The following is a 21,146-nucleotide window of genomic DNA, read 5'->3' as shown; positions in this document are numbered from 1 at the left end:
ATTCTAAAAATGTCCGACAGATGGCGCTTCATCTGATCAGAATAGCAATAATTATCATAACAAAGTAAGACAAAGCAAAGATGATGTTCTTTACAGGAAATGCTCAATATGTCCACCATCATTCCTCAACAATAGCTATAGTCGAGGAATAATGCTGTGAACATCACTGTAAAGCATGTCCGGAGTTATGGTGAGGCATTGGCTTCGGATGTTGTCTTTCTGCATCCCTAGAAGTGTCGGTCGATCACGATACACTTGCGACTTCAGGTAACCCCAAAGCCAATAATCGCACGGACTGAGGTCTTGGGACCTGGGAGGCCAAGCATGACGAAAGTGGCGGCTGAGCACACTATCATCACCAAACGACGCGCAAGAGATCTTTCACGCGTCTAGCTATATGAGTTTTTTTTGTTCTAATAAAACCCCGTGTCATTCTAAGCATGTGTGTCAATTTTTACCTCTCTATCTTCATTATTCCGTGGTTTATTAAGTTTTAAAATTTATACTGACTTTTTGATCACCCGGTACATTCATGCAAGCTACAACTGTTCAGAGGTGAACATGAAACCACACAGATACACAGAGAAATGATGTAACCTAAACCACATTTTCAGAAAATAGCAACCCACTGTATTTACTCAGTATATTTACAATAAACAATAATAATCAACTATTAGTAGGATGGGAAACCTAGAGGCTTGGAAAGGATGAAACTACAAAATAGTGATCTCTTTCTCAGAGGCGTGACTTACGGTACTCAAATGCGGCAAGCTCTTCGGCTTGCCTCTTTTCATTTTTGTGCACCTCTAATTATACAAATGGAGGGTAGTTGAATTAATTTAAGGGGGTATGATATCACAGTGATTATATGAGGTGATTTAATTTCCTCTTCTAAACCTAATGTAGTCTAACATGGTTCTGGGTATATAACCTACATAGGTAGGAATGATCATCAAAATAAAATAAGAGAAATCAGACCTCGAACAGAAAGGTTCAGGTGTTCGTTTTTCCCACGCGCTGTTCTGGAGTGGAATGGTAGGGAGATAGTACGATTGTGGTTCGATGAACCCTCTGCCAAGCACTTAAATGTGAATCGCAGAGTAATCATGTAGATGTAGATATTCATTTGGTGTATGGTCTAACTTTGGAAGTGAGGACTGCTGTGAGTATGTGACAGGTGACATGTTGCAAGGCCCCGTGGAACGGGCCATGGTTGGCCATGGGTGTGCCTGCCTTCGTGAAAACAGAGGGACAAGGAATAGCAGGTAGAGCACCCAGCCCCTTGTCAGGGGATGGAAATCGCTTTGCCGCACGCAGAGTAGGCAGACAGGCCAGTGTCCTTTTACTTACAAAGGACGATATGTGGGCGGCCGAGACAAAAAGGCTATGTTCCAGAAGGTGGAAATGTCACTGAGTGGTAGATGGTAGCAGCTTGTTAAGCGAGATGCATGGCAGATAAACATCTCCTGGCTTTCCTTAAAACTTGACAGAACAGCATGGACCTACTCAACATGCGTACTCTGGAGCAGAGTTGGCTACTAGCCACATAGAAAGCTTCTTAACATTTTAAGGGACCTGTAATGCGAGGCTAGCAGGTGGCTGAATGAGCATCGATTGAAGTGTCAGTAGTGATATCATGTGGGCGCAAAACCTGGCGGCGGTTCTAGGCCCTTCAGTCTGGAACTGCCTCGGGCATGGATGGTTGTGATGTCCTTAGTCTAGTTAGGTTTAAGTAGTTCTAAGTTCTAGGGGACTGATGACCTCAGACGTTAAGTCCCATAGCGCTCAGAATCATTTATGAAAACCTGGCTGGGAGCTTTTTAGAAAAGAGGGACGAAATTCGATTCATCAGCTTCTTGATGTTTCACTAATTCTGGACGTAAAATACTGTCAAAGAAACAATTACGCCACTGGCCGGTTGTAGTAACTTTTAAGAGGATTGTTGGTGAGTTTTGTTAGTGTGAAGACAAAGAGGAAAATGGTAGGAGGGGACTTGGAAAAGATGGACGCCTAGTCAGTCGCAAAGAGCGAAGAGACATGGAAGCCTGGAGGAGTTACAGAGCAAAAATCATCGGCAGGTGACGAAGGTTAAGTTGCTACTCCGCTCTCAACTCGCAGGGTCACTGTGTCTCCGCTCTGCTCACCGTACACTGAAGTTTACGTTAAGCATCGCTTACAGCTCTGGTACATTAGGGCAAGTAAGGGTACTGTACTTCAGTTGCAAGATAGGTACCACTGGCTCATATTCGTTAGAGCTTCCTCAGATCTTTAGGATTCTTGAGTGTTGATTCCAGACAAACAGTCCCTGCAATTGTCATAGTCAGGTTATTGTACCTAGTTCACAGAATTAGAACCAAGATTTTATGCAACTCCATCTCTTTCAGTAACAGCGCAAAACAAGACACTAGTTTGCAGTTCTCATAAGAAGATCCATCTTTGTAGAGTTCAGGCCAAGATAACTGTGTCTTGTTGCATTATTGTTCATGCGTCTTTTATAATAAATCACAGTGATACTGAAGTCTTGATTTTGTCATCACAATCATTTACTTTGAATTATAACTATTATGTCAGTTACCTACCTTCAGATTCACTGGAAGGGCCAATAAATTAAAGAGTTAATAATTCCGTTGTGTACATTTAATTGATCACTGGATCTCAAAGGTGTGCCTGATTCTTCATTAATTTCAGGTTCAGTTACATTTTACTTTCTCACAGATGCAGGGTTTTGCCAGCAGGTGATAACAATCGTTTACATGCAAACTTTACCTGCATGACCATGATTAAGATAACAACACATATTCTGTACTGTCTAGGCAAACCTTTGAGTATCTATCTTTCTTAACGACACCTTGAATCCAAAATACGTAAACCTATTCAATGAGTTAATCACATAAGAAAAAGGACGTGTTACTATGGAACAGATGTTAAGGCATATTCCAAATTTTCGAGAACAACATCGTCAGAGCGTTACCACTGTAATTGTTTCTACTACTAGCATTGTAAAAGAGTTTATGCTATTTGGGGAGCAAAATAACTAATGATGGTCGAAGTAGAGAGGATATAAAATGTAGACTGGCAATGGCAAGGAAAGCGTTTCTGAAGAAGAGAAATTTGTTAACATCGAGTATAGATTTAAGTGTCAGGAAGTCGTTTCTGAAAGTATTTGTATGGATCGTAGCCATGTATGGAAGTGAAACATGGACGATAAATAGTTTAGACAAGAAGACAATAGAAGCTTTCGAAATGTGGTGCTACAGAAGAATGCTGAACGTTAGATGGGTAGATCACATAACTAATGAGGAGGTATTGAATAGAACTGCGGAGAAGAGAAGTTTGTGGCACAACTTGACAAGAAGAAGGGACCGGTTGGTAGGACATGTTCTGAGGCATCAAGGGATCACCAATTTAGTACTGGAGGGCAGCGTGGAGGGTAAAAATCGTAGAGGGAGACCAAGAGATGAATACACTAAGCAGATTCAGAAGGATGTAGGTTGCAGCAGGTACTGGGAGATGAAGCAGCTTGCACAGGATAGAGTAGCATGGAGAGCTGCATCAAACCAGTCTCTGGACTGAAGAGCACAACTTCAGCAACTCTAGCATTGCCGTGTTTCTTATACCAACTCGTACACTCTCCATAAATTTCAGGCGTAAAGCTGCCAGTCTTTCAGACATACCATCACATCCAGATTCCTGTAGAATGGCATGACACAATACATAAACACAAAGAACTAGACTTACTTGTATAGTACCTGTTATAAGATTGTAGTAATTGGAGATTAAAACTAGATTTTAAGGAATGGGTGGTAATGAGCAGTAAACCCGCCTCTCATGAATTATCGAACGATAACTGCTAAATGGAAGCCTTTGTAAATATAATCTGTACGTATGAAGTTTTTCTTGGGAGACATCAACCGAAAATTCTGGCCGAATTTTTTGAAGAAGGGAGGATTCTTGCCCACAGAAACCCTGTTCCTGGGTGCACGAATTAATTTTTGAAGCTATTGCTCGATACAGAGGGTAAAAGAACCGAGTCCGACTCAGACCATGTGTCATAGTGATAATCTAGGACAGACTTAGAATGTGCAACGAAGCAGGGCAACGCTCATAACTCATTTCCATACAGCCGACAGAGCTATAGCAAGGAGCGCAAACGGTTCAATATGACAGCAGCCAGAACATCGTTGCTCAATCTCTACAGTATGGAGCTCTGTTGCTCCAAGGCCTTCTAGCACTGATGAGATGTACAGAGGCAGGGAAAACCGTCTATAATTGAGACACTAAAGTGCTGACAACTGAGGCTGAACGAGGGTGAATGGCTGCCTAATCTACTACAATGACATGATGTCTTATTTTAAATACACCTGTTTCAGACATCTCGTCCACTGTATCTGGTCACTCCATCTGCATCACTGATCTGGAGGAAACGACAGTCTCGCTAGTCACAGGTTAACTACCGGCTCCTAAAACTGCACCCCATGACATCTCACTGTCAGGCAGTTTACCTCATCTGCTGCAAACTACGTGAGGGTTCAGATTCCTCAGTTTCTGGTTATCCAATAGCGATGTTGCATCCTTGTACCATCTCTATCATATCTTTAATCACAAAAAGTTTCATCTTCTTGAAGTTCTTTTTGCATTTCAATCTTAGCATCCATAACATCGCTCTATCTTTCCTCTGTTACCTCAACTTTCAGTCTATTTGTGTCATTTCCAAGTTTATCTGAATTCTCCTGCAGGGTGGCATCTCTTCTCCACAGTCTGTTTTCCTTCTTTCTTCATGCTCATTCCACCATTTCTTCCAGCTTTCTTTACTCTCTTGGAATACTTCCTTCATGTTATTCTTTAATTTCTGTGATATTTTCTCTAAAATCTCTTATTATTTTTTATCATTTTGCTTTTTCTTGTAATATCTTCTCCATGTTTTTTCTGTTTTCTTGTTCACTCTCCTTTTCGCCTTCTTGTGAGCTCTTTTATATAAATTCGAATATTAACTGTAACTACCCTCCCTCCTCCCCCTACCCCCAATACCAATTTTCTCTGTTGTTATAGTAACTGCTGTCCCAGGATAACTGGTAGGTTGACCTAAAGATCTGTCATACAAGACATTTATCCCCACGTCATCTTTTTCTTATGGCACTACTTTCGTTTTTCCAGATACTTCACCTCAAACTTATTACTTTGGGTCAAAGGACACCCTCATTATTCCTATTCTTCTGGCAAGTTTTATTAAGGGTCACTTGCTAATCCAAATACTCCTCTTAATTAACAGTTAATTAAGTAACCATCACTAGTCCATTTCATTTAACCAAAATAGCTCTTACCACTGAAGACAGTAATCTTTGCAAGGCTGCCTAAATCAAACTATCATCAACATTCACAATTTCACATAACATCTTTAAATAAGGTGAACATCATAAATTAATAAACATGTAAGCACGTAATTCACAGTAAAAACAAAGGAAGAGGTAGATAAATTTTGGGACCTTCTAGAACAAACTGTGAACAGAGTAAATAAAAAGAATGTAAAAATCTTATTGGGTGATTTCAATGCTCAGTTGGGAAAAGAAAGGAAATATAAAGATATAATTGGGAAATGGAGTCCACATAAATTTACAAAGAAAAACGGTCAAAGACTTGTAGAACCCTGCAGAGAACACAACCTTATATCTAAATCAACATACTTTAAGAGGAAGCCAAGTAAACTTAAAACATGGGAACATCCAGACTGGAGGAAGGGCGAGTGGCAGCTAGACCATGTCTGTATGGACAAAAATTTTCATAAGGAGATCCAAAATGTTAAAGTACTGAGAGGAGTAGACACAGGCTCAGACCATTATATGGTTAAAATTAAAATCAAATTCACACCGTTAAAGAAGAGGACCGGAAAAACTAATAAAATAAAAAGGAGGTTTGACCCACATCCGCTAATTAAAAATAATAAGTACCAACAAATACCACAAACCATGAAATTAACAGATGATCTAGAACAACTAGTGCCTAATCTTAAAAAAGAAGCAGAGAATCTAGCTCCCTTGAACCCACGAAAGAAACATGCAAGGTGTACATCAGAATGTGACAAATTCCATGAAGATAGACACCAAGCATGGTTAAAGTTTCAAACACATAAAACTGAAGAAATTGTCATCAACCTAAAAAATGAAAGAAAAAAATTCACTCAAAATATTAGAAGAATCAAGAGAGGATTTCATAAAGATATTATAAAGTCTATAGAATGTAATTATCATAAAACCAACTCCAGGAACTACTACAAAATCTTTGGGAAACAACTACAACAATATGAGGCCCTGACACTAATACTGAAAGATGAAGATGGAAGAATGACACACAGTAACAAGGAAAATGCAGAAATCATGGCAAAAGCATTTTACAAACTCCTGAATTGCGAGGAACCCAAAGAACCCTTACAAATCAACATAAATACCCCAATAAAAACCAAACCTAACAAACTAGACCCTCCAACTTTCCAAGAAGTTGAAGAAATTCTTAAAGAACAAAAAAATTATAAGGCATGTGGAGAAGATCAGGTTTTTGTTGAAATGTGGAAATATGCAAGTGACACAGTCAAGACCTCCTTCCACATGGCTCTAACAAAAATTTGGGTAACAGAACAATTTCCCAAACATTGGACCACAGCTATCATCCACCCACTACACAAAAAGGGAGATAAGAGCAACCCAGACAACTACAGAGGAATCTCTCTCCTAGATTGCACATATAAAATTCTATCCAAGATCCTATATGAAAGAACCAAGGAGCAATTAGAACAGGAGTTAGGGGAATATCAGGAAGGTTTCAGACTATGAAGAAGCTGTGTAGAGCAGATAATTAGTTTAAAATTGATTATGGCATACTACAAGAAACGGAACAAACCTCTGGCAATAACATTTGTAGATTTTAAGAAGGCATATGACTGTCTCCACAGACCTTCAGTATTAAAAATTTTAAGAAATCTAGGACTCCATCCAAAACTAATTAAAATAATACAACTCACTCTAACCAACACCAAATCAAAAGTGAAGTTTAGAGGAGAAATTTCGGAACCATTCCTCATAAAAACAGGCTTAAGACAAGGTGACTGCCTATCCCCTTTACTGTTCAACTGTGCACTGGAATGCATAATGAGCGAATGGTACAAGGACAATCCAAATAGGATAAGACAAACAAAACTACAATAGGAGAGCAGGAAATCAAAATTGTTGATAAATTTAAATATTTAGGCGAAAAAATAACATACAATCTAAATGAGAAGCCATCATGGCAAAATAGAATAAAAAAACTGAACTATTCAAATTACATTACCAAAACTACATACAACAAAAGAAGCCTATCTATAGATGCAAAATTAAAACACTATAAAACAGTTACACAACCAGAAATAACATATGCAACTGAAACTATCTTCAAAACAACTAATACAGCAGAAATTGACAGAATACTAAAAATAGAAAGAAGAATAATTAGGACATGTATAAATAAACAGTATAAAATAAATGGACATTGGAGAATAGCATCAAATGAAACAGTATATAAGAAAATAGAACCAGTCATGAGCACGATCAGGAAGAAACACATCTCATTCTTTGGACATCTGATGAGAACTCCAGAAAACAGAATTAGTAAAAAAATAATACAAAAATTGTGGAATAGCAAGAGCGACATTAAATGGATCACAGAAATTAAGGAAGATATAAAAGAACTTCAAATTACAGTAGATGACCTAAAAAAGAAGACAGAGAAAACCAGAATACTGCAAGACCCGCAAACCAGACTACAAATGAAAATCAATAAAAGTAGTACAGGAAGAGTGGTCTCAGATGAAGAAAGAAAGAAAATATCTGAAAGAATGAAGAAATATTGGGCAGACAGAAGAACAAAACACCTGTCATATAAGAATAGCCTCTAATAATTTTATTACCTAAATATCATATTAAATTATTGTCGAACCAAATTGTATCCATGTGTAACAACTTGTTTAGAACTTTGTATTGTTGACTACAGTGGTCCAATGAAGGCCGTAAAATAAATAATAATAATATTAAAATTCACAGTAAATAGTGCATTTGAATTGCTGGTGTTTGCTACAGTAAATGCTTCATTATGTAAATACATACACTCAAGCATATAATAATTCAGTGCAAAAGCATGGTTTATCATTCTCTGCATTAATGCAAAATAGTATTTGAAACTATATATGCTCAATATTTTGTAGCATTAGTTACTACAGAACCAGCAAATCGTCTTTATTTACCCATTGAGCTAACACAAATGATGATGTTCTGAGATGCGACAAGAGCGTTCCTCCTCTGTTTAAAATGAGCTGGTCACATTGAGTTCTGGCTGGGTACATTGGTACTGTGATTCAGTGACCCGTCAGTTGCTGAAGTCGTCATTCACCATGGTGATCGTAGTTCACTACTTGTCCTCTCAATGGACATGTAGTTCCTTGTAGTTCGCTGGTCAGCTGACAGGTAACATTGCTGCTGTATACTTTGGAGTTTCGCCACTAGGTGTCGAGGTTGGTCGCTGGTGTTCCCAATCCTGTCACGTGGAGTCGCTGTTGTAGCACATCATGGAGTGGCTTGTCTGCAACGTCGAATTCCTTTCTGAGTGTCAGGTCTGGCGTGATGTAGATCACTCTGCTACTGCCTGTTCTTTGGCTCGGCTTGTCTGCGTTCCTGTGTGAGGTCACTCAACAATTATACTGCGGTCCTGACATACGTACACATCATTGTTCATATGCCCTTGTAAAATCAATCGATTTTAATCGTTCAAAAAGCAATTTTTGGCATAAAATCACTGGAAAACACTTCTATGGTAAGTACGTGACGAATATTTGGCCTATTTAGACGTGGTAATGTCCACATGTGTGTTTCTTTAGCATTTGAATTTCGTGGTTTCTCACATGGAGTACAATTTTCAAACATTTAAACACTTTTTCTTGTTACTGTTTCTCCTCTCTGGTATAGCGAAAACGCGTTTGTTTACAGTTTAAAGACATTATTGTCCTTTACAGCCCAAGTGATATTATTCTTTCTCGCGATTTTTGACTTTCAAACTTACTTTGGTTCACTGTCTCCACAGTTTAACATTCGTTATTGGTCGATCCTAGGAGCAGGTCCTGTCATGGTCGCCGAGATGAAACTTCCACACGTAAATTTTCTATTTTTATTTAACGAATAATAAGGGATCTTAACTATTTATTAAATGTCTGTTACCAATGGATAAGAGATAACCGGTGTAAGCGCTATGGAAATCGTCTGAGTCTGATTTTCCCTGCTAAGTAATGCAATATTCAAGGAATAGATGTTTTGCAGTAATTAAGGTCGCGAAAATTTCAACAGAGATCAGATACAATGAAATATGGCCACACGCTGTTTAATAATCTGTACACGCTGTCCCCACTGCATTACATTTCACTTTTTGCCAAAAACGCTTTTCCACCATCTGGTATAATTCTTACGTTTGCTGAAGGTCAGACAATGGCAACTGGGTACACACTTGACCGGAATGATGTGCCACCACCAGAATGATATGCCACCTGCTGCGCCATTACAGCAACCTCTCTGCTCACCGACTCAGCTGCATCTAACAATAACAACACTCGCTGGGTACATTCGGTGCTTCACAATCGATTCATGGCCTACCCTGGACCTGTGTGAATGAGATATACTTATCTTCCAACAAGGGACTGTAGATCCCTTGCAACATAATACAGCTGATGCCAAAGAATATGCAGTCATCCAATAAATTTCGAAGTATTTAGTACATCTGAAGACTGTCAACAGTGTATGTTATTTCAGACGTGCAGGTAAGCATTACAAGCTGCCTAGGTGGGCATACGACAATAACAACATTGCAGATATTCTTTGTCTCATTCTCTCTTTTAGGGGAATCCACGCAATGTTGCGCAACTTAAGTGATGGATTCAGTGGATTACACTATGATGATGTAGGCAGTGTGACATTTGGAAGTTTGGCTTAGTTCTGGGAGAATGCACGTATAGCAGAAGCAGTAGGCAACTGCTCACATTAAATGGGAAATATGGCTTCAAGTCCTGGTGTGACACAAACCGCCGTATGTAACTACTGGGTAGTCGATCTATAACTAATACAACTAACGTCAAGCAATTCGCGGTTAGCGAATGAATTTCGTAGTGTTTCTTATTTCTGTGGATTGTCAACTATGTCTATCCTTTCTGACACACTTGTAAATCTTGTTTTCTTCCCTTTTCTTAACGTCAACTATGATTAATTTTAGTGATATGTGATGTTGCTGTTATTTATTATGTTACATCTCTGCCATGTTCTCACCTCCTACAAACCTAAATATTGTTTAAAAATTCTTTTTCTGTGGTTCACCGTAATCAGCATTGGTCCATTCTATTGGGTGGTATGTATATTCCATCTGGTGATGATTCTGCTTTCAGCGAAAACTCCACACCTTTTCCAAAGTACACGAAATGTACTCGAATGTGCGAATATGAACAACAACTTGTGCCAGAACAGGACTCGAACGCAGATTCTGCTCTTATCACAAACGGCCACCATATCATTTGGCTATCCGAGCACAACTCACACCCAGAACCAGACTTCCATATGTCGTCCACGAAGTGTCTACAACCTGTACTCGTACGTACATTATGTATTTTCCCATAAATGAGAGACATTTTACTTGAAAGTCGCTCATCTGGTGTCGGTGAATATATACTATATTGCATGACTGTTCATTGCGAATTATGATCTTCCTACAGACATGCATGCATGTCTGAAGGAAAAGACACTGCACCTTCTACAGCCGTTATGAAATTTGCAGCTGTGAATGTTCGTGTGGCTGTGGTTGTTAACTACTACTACAAGACGTTAAGTGAGAGATACTTACGTACTAGACCCAGGTGATAACTTCTTTCTCTCAATTAACTGATCACCACCTTCATAACTAAACTTCATATCGCACAATTACTTCAGTCATGATAGGATTCACATCATTTTGTAAGTGTCCATTGAGCCCTTTTTGTGCCGGATAGTAAAGAGACTTTAATGTAATCTAAAGATAAATATATTTTTGCATACTCCAGATTTATTCCAACACACTCTGGTCAATCATTTATCACATAATCCATCCGTAATTGGCTGTTCATAAATATATGAAAAATATCCATATGAAGCTGTGATGCCCTACAAAATTTACTTGCATAATTAAGCGCAAGATGCGACTGGGCTAGGGCTCACCTGTATGGGTGCCTCTGAACCTGCTCAATATGAAGAACACCCCAGCTCGTCCCCCCCCCCCCCACAAACATGACTCAGATGTAGTTAATGACCTGTGCACAAGTGAAATGAAGGAGACAGAGGTGACCCTAACATATGAGTCATGGGTGTGGTTCTTGCTCATGTTAATAGTACTAAGGGGGATGGAGGTGTTCATCTCACTGTGGAAACAGTGTATTACAACGATGTAACAATGACATCACTGAGACACGGGAGATGAGTAAATAATGACATAAATTCTGTAAAACTGCACATTTGCCAGAGACTGAGCGCCAAATTCCGCAGGAATGACAAGACCATTGTCTGGTAACTAACACATGAAATCACTCACCTAAATTATATACATTACGATCGTGGCGTTCAGGTGATATTATGAAAATGCATGCAGGAAATTAAATATTGGAGACTGGCTAGGCCGTCTTTTGCCACAGCATGCTTCAAAGCAAGATCCCTCGCCATCTAGCTAAAAATGCTTCTCTTGCTGCATCACTAGCATCCCTTTACAGCCAGGCAGCAATTATTCTATTACATCAGTTAATAGGTAACTTCTGATTTAAACCAACAGTAATCTGTAATGCCTCCAATTTATTTGTTAAATAAGACAAACAATAATCTGCTTTAACACAAATCTTTCTGTGGCCTCCTTCCTGGGGTTGAACTTTCTCCAGCCCAAATATTATTTTGATGTTCCATCTTATTTCGCCTAGCCTAACGTTACTTCAGAAAGCCACCCTTAAATGTTTCTAGCATAATTTTCAAACTACTCAGTAGCAGTCATACTCCACGTTCTAGGTTCTCCAAACACTTTTGAACTAATGAAAACGATTTTTATCGATCAGTCCATAATCTCTGGACTCAAGACCAAAACAACAACAACAACAACAACAACAACAACAACTACAACAACAACAACATTTTTAAAATCTTTCCAAAATTATTTTTTGGATGCAGATTTTTAAATGGACCAAAATATATAAATTGCCTGTTTTATACTGTACGCTGATTCAAATGATTCAGTCATCAAATTCAATTAACACTGCTAGGGCATATTCTCGTATTCTTTTCTATATTAACTACTCTATTTTCTTGCTCTAGCAGTCCACTTTTTACTGTCTTTTCTCGGTTTACTAACTGATACACATTAAATTCTACTACTTGCACATGATCAGTCACATCATTTACAGATTTTTCACGCTATTTACTTTCATCAGTAATCTTACTTCACTTTCACAAATGAATTCAACAGCAGCAACTTTCTGTTCGACTTTATGTACATTCTCCTTTAAATGATCATTCCTATGTGTACTTCCATTATCCACACTGTTAATAAACTCTGTTGATTCAATTTTCACACTTTCTGAGGATTGCTTATACTTTTCATCAACTCGAGAAATTCTTTCCTCACCCTAGTATCAAGCAAGTGCAGATCTTTCACCCGCATCTTCTTTAAGTCAAAAGCCTGGCATTCTATTTTTTCATTTCTTTCAAATTTAAACTTTTTGAAGTTTCCAGCCAAACTGCTGATGCTACCTGAATTGTTTAAACTCACTAAATTGCTGATCACTTTTCTTATTGAGGCTGTCAATTTGTTGTTTCATTTTCTTATAAGTATCCTGCTTTACTTCACAAAAACTTTTATTCACTTTAAACATTAAATCTACAGACATTTCTTGCCAGCTTGTTGGTTTAATTTTATCCAGTAAACTCACTTTTCCATTTGATTTACTGAGATAGAACCAAATTTGACACCTCATTCTATTGTTTCTAGTTATTTACATTGCAGTTACTAATATCAAATTAGTATCACTGAAATTAATCAAATGATTACTGTCAAAAATGAAAAATTTCTGTCGCAGTTAAAAAATTTCTCTCATAGTATAATTCATTGAAACAATTTGTCCCCATTTCCACCCCCACAGTGGGAGATGGTGGTTATACGTTAATGACTGAACATCATTATTTTTTAATTTCCTTGCTAGTCTTAGTTCTGGACTGCTTGTTTGAGTGGTACTCACATTAAACTGAAGTATGTCTCTTTCTCTAACAATTACAGAACTTCCACTCGCTTCCATCATGGCAAGTTTTATATAAGTAAAACCAGGCAATACGAAACAGGACAAAATTATCTCGTGTTGTCTGCTGAAGTTGCGGCCTGTCGTCTCGGTGTGTATGAATTCCACCTGCTGCTTTACCAGTTTCTGGGCCCATGTTTGCTGCATATGTCGACAGCACTGCTCTTCTCTGGTGAAGACTACCTGCAGAATCTGTCACCTCCTTATCCAATGCTGCGCTGCATCCTCCGCTGTGTGTATGATATTTTCAATCTGCAGTTTTCGGTGCATAAGCCTTCTTTTCCACTTTCTTATGCTTTGCACATATTGTCTTAGTTTCACTGTCATAAACAGTCCTTTTTCAGAATCACTCTCTATCGCGGTTTCGACCTAATACAGCTTTTATACATCCCGGATGAATTTACACCATATGTAGTAATGCTGCCCCTTTCTCCTACCCATTCCTGGTGGAATGAGTGGAGCTGACCGACTGTCGGACCCCGACTGTTAATACGCGCTGCTCATGCATGTTACATCTTTTGGCAGGTTTAGTGACATCTCTGAAGTCAAAGGGATTGTGTCTGTGATACGATACCCACAGTCAACGTCTATCTTCAGGAGTTCTGAGAACCGAGGTGATGCAAAACTTTTTTTGATGTGTGTAATATCCAGGAGGGACGGTGTTCTCCCCTTCTCCAAGACCAAAACCGCCGAGACAGCCAGAGACTTGGTAGTGATGCTGCACGTAGTGCAGATGTTTGTCATCTAACGTCCTGCGTAAAACGCTCTCTGAAGCGATGAAATTTTCCAGTCTAAAGTGCTGTGTTCTGTTGTCGCTTCCCGTCCGAGAAGGCACAAGTGGCGCTATGAACCCACGTCTCAGAATCTTCTGAAAGTCGTGTCGAAATCTGCAGATGATGGGCCAGGTGGATCTCTGGGTATGTAGTCCAGTTCCCGTCGAATGTGATGAAACCTCTTCCCACTAGTACGTGGCTGCCCCAGCGTCCTCCACCGGGAGCCGCCTGCCGAAGTCGTATTCAGGCAGCTCATCTGATGAGCTACGCCACTTTAGTACTGTATTGTTAGATAATGCATATTCTGAACGGGAGATTCGCCGTGCCTTACGCCCGGCACCTGCTAGACAAAATGAGGAGCTGGAAGAAAATGAAGAGCAAAGATGAATGGCCGTCGGCGGTATTTATTCAAAAATAGCACGATTATTAGAGAAACATAAAGTTAAATGCGTCTTTCATCCATCAATAAAAGTGAGAGATCTTTTAGGCTCAGTGAAAGATGATCTTGGCTTAAGAACGCGTGGTATCTGTAAGATTCCCTGTAGCTGCAGAATGTCATACATTGGACAAACTTGTATCACCGTTGAGGACAGATGCGTCAAACGACGACGACACACACGTCTGGGCCAGTCAGAGAAATCTGCAGTGGTCGAAAACTGCCTCAATACAGGACATTGTAAGGAATACGAAAACACCAAAATTCTCTCGTCGTCGTCTCAGTACTGGGACAGCGTTATTAAAGTGGACATTCGCAGCGCTACCAATTTGCTTAGCAGGAACACAGGATACCATCTCAGCACGGCATCGGATCAGCTCTGGCTCTCGCAGCGACCACACTGGAGAACTGTGGGTCGTACACTGAAGAGCCAAAGATACTGGTGCACCTGGAAATATCGTGTAGGGTTCCTGCGAGCAGGCAGAAATGGCGCAACACGACGTCGCATGGACTCAATTACTGACTGAAGTAACCCTGGAGGGAAATGTCACCATGAATCCTTCAGGGCATTCCATAAAGAGTACGAGGGGGTGGAGATCTATTCTGAACAGGACGTTGCAAGGCATCCCTGATATACTCAATACTGTTTACGTCTGGGGAGTTTGGTGGCCAGCGGAAGTGTTTCAACTCAGAGGAGTGTTACTGAAGCCACTCTGTAGCAATTCTGGACGTGTGCGATGTTGTATTGTCCTGCTGGAACTACCCAAGTCCGTTGGAATACACAATGGACATGAATTGATGCAAGTGATCAGACAGGATGCTTACGTACGCGACACCAGTCAGAGTCGTATCTAGACGTACCATGGGTCCCTTATCACTCCAACTGCATGCATCCCATACAATTAGAGCCACCACCAATTTGAACAGTCCTCTAATGACAAGCAGTTTCCACGGATCTATGAGGTTGTCTCCATACCAGTACACGTCATTCCACTCGATAGAATCTGAAACGAGAATCGTCCGACCAGGCAAAATGTTTTCGGTCGTCGAGAGTTCAATGTTCGTGTTGACGGGCCCAGGCGAGGCGTAAAGCTTTGTGTCGTGCAGTCATCAAGGGTACACGAGTGGGCCTTCGGCTCCGAAAGCCCATATCGATGATGTTTCGTTGAATGGTTCGCACGCTGACACTTGTTCATGGACCGGCATTGAAATCTGCAGCAACTTGCGAAACGGTTGCAGTTCTGTCACGTTCAAAGATTCTCTTCAGTCGTCATTGATCAAGTTCTTGCAGGATCTGTTTTCGGCCGCAGCGTTGTAGGAGATTTGATGTTTTCCCGGATTCCTGATATTCACAGTACACTCGTGAAATGGTCATACGGGAAAATCCCCAATTTATCGCTACCCGCGAGATGCTGTGTCCATCGCTCGTGCCCCGACTATGACACCACGTTCAAACTCACTTACATCTTGATGACGTGCCGTTGTAGCAGCAGTAACTGATCTAACAACTGCACCAAACACTTGTTGTCTTGTATAAGCGTTGACACGCATTTTGGCAGAGCGGCTTCCGACAGAGGACCCTGAGGCGGCAGTTGGCAGAGCACAGTGTGATTGACAGCCTCTGTGCTTACGTTCATCGTCCAACAGATGGCATAACTGTCTGCCTCTCTCGCTACATACCAGCATATCTGCACTATTGCTCACTGAATCAGACATGCTCACGCCTGCGTGGTTTCTTTTCAGACTGTCATAAACAGGAGGCTTCGATCACAGCGTCAGTGTGGAAAAGAAGCAGCCTCGGTGATGGTCATTAATTGTGCCTGCCGGAAGAGGAATATCCAGCACCTGCAGAATAAAGTGCTTCGGTGGAACCTGCCTGCTTTCCCCTCCCCTCACCCTTCTCTTCTCCCACTAGCTTTTCCCCCCCACTCCTTCCCCCATCCTCCCCCTCTGCCTGTCTCCTACACCCAGTGGCAGCCCCCCCCCCCCCCCTCCCAAATCTCATTAGTGTGTTCAGTGTTTTCCGTGCCGAAGATCGTCACCAGTGTATAGTGCAACAGTGTTTTCTCCATTTGTGTGCGTGAGTGTTCTCTTCGGTGTGCTCCTTCGTCCACATGTACAACTGTTTGTCTTCGTTTGTGTACACTGTTGACCTCTCCTACGCAACCAGTGCCTTCTGGCGAACACCTCCATCACATTTCTTCTGTGTATCATCTGTTTTTAACATTCATGTGTATCTGTTTCTATGTCTCCATGTTCGATGGCTCTTTTTCTATTGGCCGAAGAGCGGCATATGTTGGCCGCTGCTGGCCTACCTTGTATAAAGGGATGAAATGCAATAAAGAAAAAAAAAAAAAAGCTGCCTGCCCATCCATTCACGAGGGTTGTTACATTGCATAAGGAGACAAACATGATAACTCTAAAGACGTCCTTTCGAGAGGGGCAAGGCGTTTCTATACAAGGTGCACTGGTACCGCCATGCTGTTCTTCATAGCATCCTCGAGGACTCGGATTTGGACCGTGGCTAACGACAGCCCTAGTACAGCCTACAGTAATGTGTCAGTTTTGATACAGCCACTGATTATGAAAACCCCTGGTACGATCACCACTATCACTATCTATGTAGTTGCGTCATCTCTTGCGAGAAGCCTTGAACTTCCGTAGTTGAAGGGTGGTATGGCACTTCAAGTTGGACTGCCTCACCTTCAACGTGAACTCCAATGATTTCATTGTAAGATAGAAAAATTTAACCACACACGAACACCGTAAGAGAGCTATATACCAGTGACGCTGTACCGCAAACTACCACAAAGAAGTCTCATTAGTGTGTCTGCAGCACCTGAAGATGTTGGTCAGTTGCGCCGACGGAATATTGTGGAAATTTCACGACGTCCGACGTCTCGCCCGATAACCATTTTATAACAGTTATTTTTATTTCTCAATAACATTTGTACAGAATATTTTAGCGAAATTTGTGGCATAGATATTTTAGGTCACTGTTATATCGTGAATTATGATTATTGTAAATTACATTCAATTACGGAATAGCAAGTAATTCATTAAACGCAGCAATGTCTGTAGCAGGATACAATGTAGAGTGTTGAACTGCACAGTAAAGTAAAAGGTTCGCCTGCTACAAAACATTGTTCCCGTTGCAGTTGATTATAATGATACCTTTCGCTTCACTTTACAGGAGTACAGGGTTGTATGCCTGGAGATTTAGTCAAGGTATACTGCAGCACATGCAAGTGCAGCAGTACAGGCATCCTAACCGATTGTACCACCAAGGACTGCGACATCCGCGCAGCGCCTAATCAAGGTAAGATGCAACGTCATTCGAAGGCGGCTGTTAGATACTACTGATTTTCACATCAATATGGTCCAATGTGGTTACATTTATCAATTCTTTGTATTGATGATCGTCAATCAACAAATGTATGTGACCGTTGAAAGTAAACATACAGGTAAGATGTTTACTTCCAATATTTTCTAGCTTCACATTTTTAACGGTATAAGTGCGATCAAACCCAAACAACTTAGAGATCCTCCGTCATATTTTGGGCTTGCATTGGAGATACCATTATTTTCTGTTCCGATATTTCGCTTCATAACCTTACAGGCAGGGTCTAAGTGAGTCGCTGGCAGTATTAAACAACATGACGCAGTACTGTGAAGTTGACGCACGTGCATCACAGATGAAACTGTTGGCCGCAGGAACATCTGTCATGGATAAAACTTCGTACATCTGAGGATAAAAGAAAGCAAGCGAAGAAGCAGTATACCCACAGTACTTAATAATTATGTGGTTGATTGTTAAAATGGATGGCATTAGTTGAAATGAAAGGCAGCGAAGGCTCAGAACAACAAACCATCTGAGATCGCAGACATGAAATGAATGCCAGAATGAGATTTTCACTCTGCACCGGAGTGTGCGCTGATATGAAACTTCCTGGCCGATTAAAACTGTGTGCCCGACCGAGACACGAACTCGGGACCTTTGCCTTTCGCGGGCAAGTGGTAGAGCACTTGCCCGCGAAAGGCAAAGGTCCCGAGTTCGAGTCTCGGTCGGGCACACAGTTTTAATCTGCCAAGAAGTTTCATGAAATGAACGGTTTCCAAGATCTGTCGAGTTGGAAACATCTTGGTTTATCGGGTTATCTGCAAATTATGTTTCCACAGTTTTCTTTACGACCGAATCCCGATAGTACGAGGCTACGACCAGTACCTCGGCTTCATAATTCATAGAATGTTACACGAATGGGTGGTGTCCGTTCTTTCGGATATGTCTGAGAGGACAGACACCATGCAGAATCTGCAGCTGAGATACATATTACGTAAATTCAGGTGGGGGGGGGGAAGGGGGGAGGGAAGAAAGAAATAGAAATGGAAGGAATTGATTATATGAGCTGGATTGGGACTTTATGCAGAATCGGTGGCGACGAGTGAAAATGTGTGTCAGGCTGGGACCCCAACCGGGGATCTCCTATTTACTAGGTAGTTACGTTAACCAATGCGCCATCCAGACACAGTGTTGTTTCCAACCACACTGACTATCTGGTCACACTCCCTGGCTGACCCACATTAACGGTTAGGACCACCTATCTGCAATCCCTATGAAGATTTACCAAGGTCGCAAATTTTAGAATCCCACAGAGGGTCAAAAGTAATCGGGCATCCGCATTGAAGGGTGTGGGTTTAGTGCCCATTGAGGTGACAGTTATGTGAATGCATGGTGTCTGTTCTTCCACTTTGGATAGATAGCGCTAGGAGGGAATTTGAGTGAGTCAGGGAGCGAGCTAAGATGATCCGTGCACTTGTCATTAACGCTGTGTCTAGATGTCGCACTCGTTAATGCGACTGCCTAGTAAGCCAGTGATCGCTGAGGTTCGAGTGCCAATCCAACATACACTTTCACTCGTCGCCTATGATTCGGCATAAAGTCCCTTGCCTATTCTTTCATTCCCTTCCACCTTCAATTTACATAATTCATAGCATGTCCAATGTAAATACAATATTCAATCACTGCATATTAATTAGGCTGTAAAAGGCAGAGGTGTAACTGGTACTCGAAGCACCTTCCTTGTAGAGAGCCTATTGTTTGTGCTATGTACTTTTCATCACAAATCTTACATTTCAAATACACCTGCCTTTCGTAAAACCAAATCAACTTGGACAGATCCCAGAAGAGCTTCCGTCCTGGCCAGTGGCAGTAAGATTGAGTATTTCTGACGAAATATTTCCCACACATGGTAGAAAGGTCGTAGATTTTATACCTCTTTCTTCTTGCTCTTCCTATGGTACATCTAGCGTTTTCGCAAGCGCTAAACGTGACGGAATATTCTGTCCGCCAGGAAATCTTCAAAAAAGACAGGCCTAGAGGTCTTTCACCATGGACCATCAATAAAGCACATTCTCGCAACACGTAGGCGTGTCTGCTTCACCAGATTATGACGAAAACCGTCAAGTCTATCTTGGAAACTATGATGATGGGACTTTCGCACCCAGCTACATACCGCAGATAACAACTTAAGGAAACCGAAACACCAGAAAATTGACTTTTATTCACAAATACTTTCTGTGTCTGTGTGGGAAGCGAAAACTATCATGAACTCTTTAAAAGATACTTTTAATTGGGTTATTATTTTGTTTCTACTGCACAGTAAAACAATTTTTAGTTTTATAAGACTTATCCTTCCATTCTCTGCACCCTCTCCACCCCTCTGTTCGGAGATATTCAGGTAGTGCAAAATATTTTTTTAATAGGGCACTAAAAAACAAAATAGTTCTGGGTCAGAGCAAGTGACTGAAACATCCTGACGTCGTCACAGACTGTCATAGAAGAGGACTGTGACGAAACGTTAAGAGGACACCAGCTGCAAGAGTCACTGTTGAAGTTAATGTCGCATTCACGAACCCGGTTAGCACCAAAGCAACAAGAATGAAACAGGGAACTGCAGAGCGACCTGGAATTTCAAAACTACTCGTCAGCGAAACAAATAGAAATTCTTCCAACCCGTATGTGGCATACAGCAAACCAGTGCTTAACAGTATTGGTTAAAAATAGTCATGGTTGCAATTTTAGTTTTTTATTTTTTAACGACGCGTTTCGCCTTATTTAGGCATCTTCAGGTTATCTTTTCTAGATGGATGCGAGAGGGACCAAGATCTGCATAAGGCGTTCCCGTTCACAGGAGCGAGTTACAGAGTAAGATGGGGGCTCCCATCTTACTCTGTATCTCGCTCCTGTGAACGGGAACGCCTTATGCAGATCTTGGTCCCTCTCGCATCCATCTAGAAAAGATAACCTGAAGATGCCTAAATAAGGCGAAACGCGTCGTTAAAAAATAAAATACTAAAATTGCAACCAGGACTATTTTTAACCAACAGTGACACAAATGCCCATAACTGGAGTACAAGAGGCCGAAGCCTTAAAACCTGGACTATGGAGTAATGTAAGGAAGTCATCTGGCTGGATGAGACTTGTTTCACACGTTTCCAACTACTGGCCAAGTTTACGTTCCAAGAATGAAACATGGTGAGGTTTGGAGAGACACTGCAGCAGCAGTGACGGAAAAAT

The 21,146-nt window shown here is 40.9% G+C and overlaps 1 protein-coding gene and 1 non-coding gene across 2 annotated transcripts in view; both read left to right on the top strand.

Annotated features, from left to right (window-relative positions):
* LOC126203546 (laminin subunit alpha-5-like) overlaps window positions 1-21,146 on the top strand; it is a 233,683-nt gene that overhangs the window by 141,240 nt on the left and 71,297 nt on the right. Inside the window, exon 5 of the mRNA XM_049937869.1 lies at window positions 17,763-17,888. Coding sequence (XP_049793826.1) covers window positions 17,763-17,888 — 126 coding nt within the window. The remainder of the gene's footprint in view (window positions 1-17,762; window positions 17,889-21,146) is intronic.
* On the top strand, window positions 20,686-20,968 carry LOC126204737 (small nucleolar RNA snR82). Its single transcript, XR_007540537.1, has one exon. It is a non-coding gene; the product is annotated as a small nucleolar RNA snR82 (small nucleolar RNA).

This window comes from Schistocerca nitens, chromosome 9 (genome assembly GCF_023898315.1).
Source record: "Schistocerca nitens isolate TAMUIC-IGC-003100 chromosome 9, iqSchNite1.1, whole genome shotgun sequence".
NCBI lineage: Eukaryota > Metazoa > Arthropoda > Insecta > Orthoptera > Acrididae > Schistocerca > Schistocerca nitens.
This window is presented reverse-complemented; position numbering and strand designations above follow the sequence as displayed.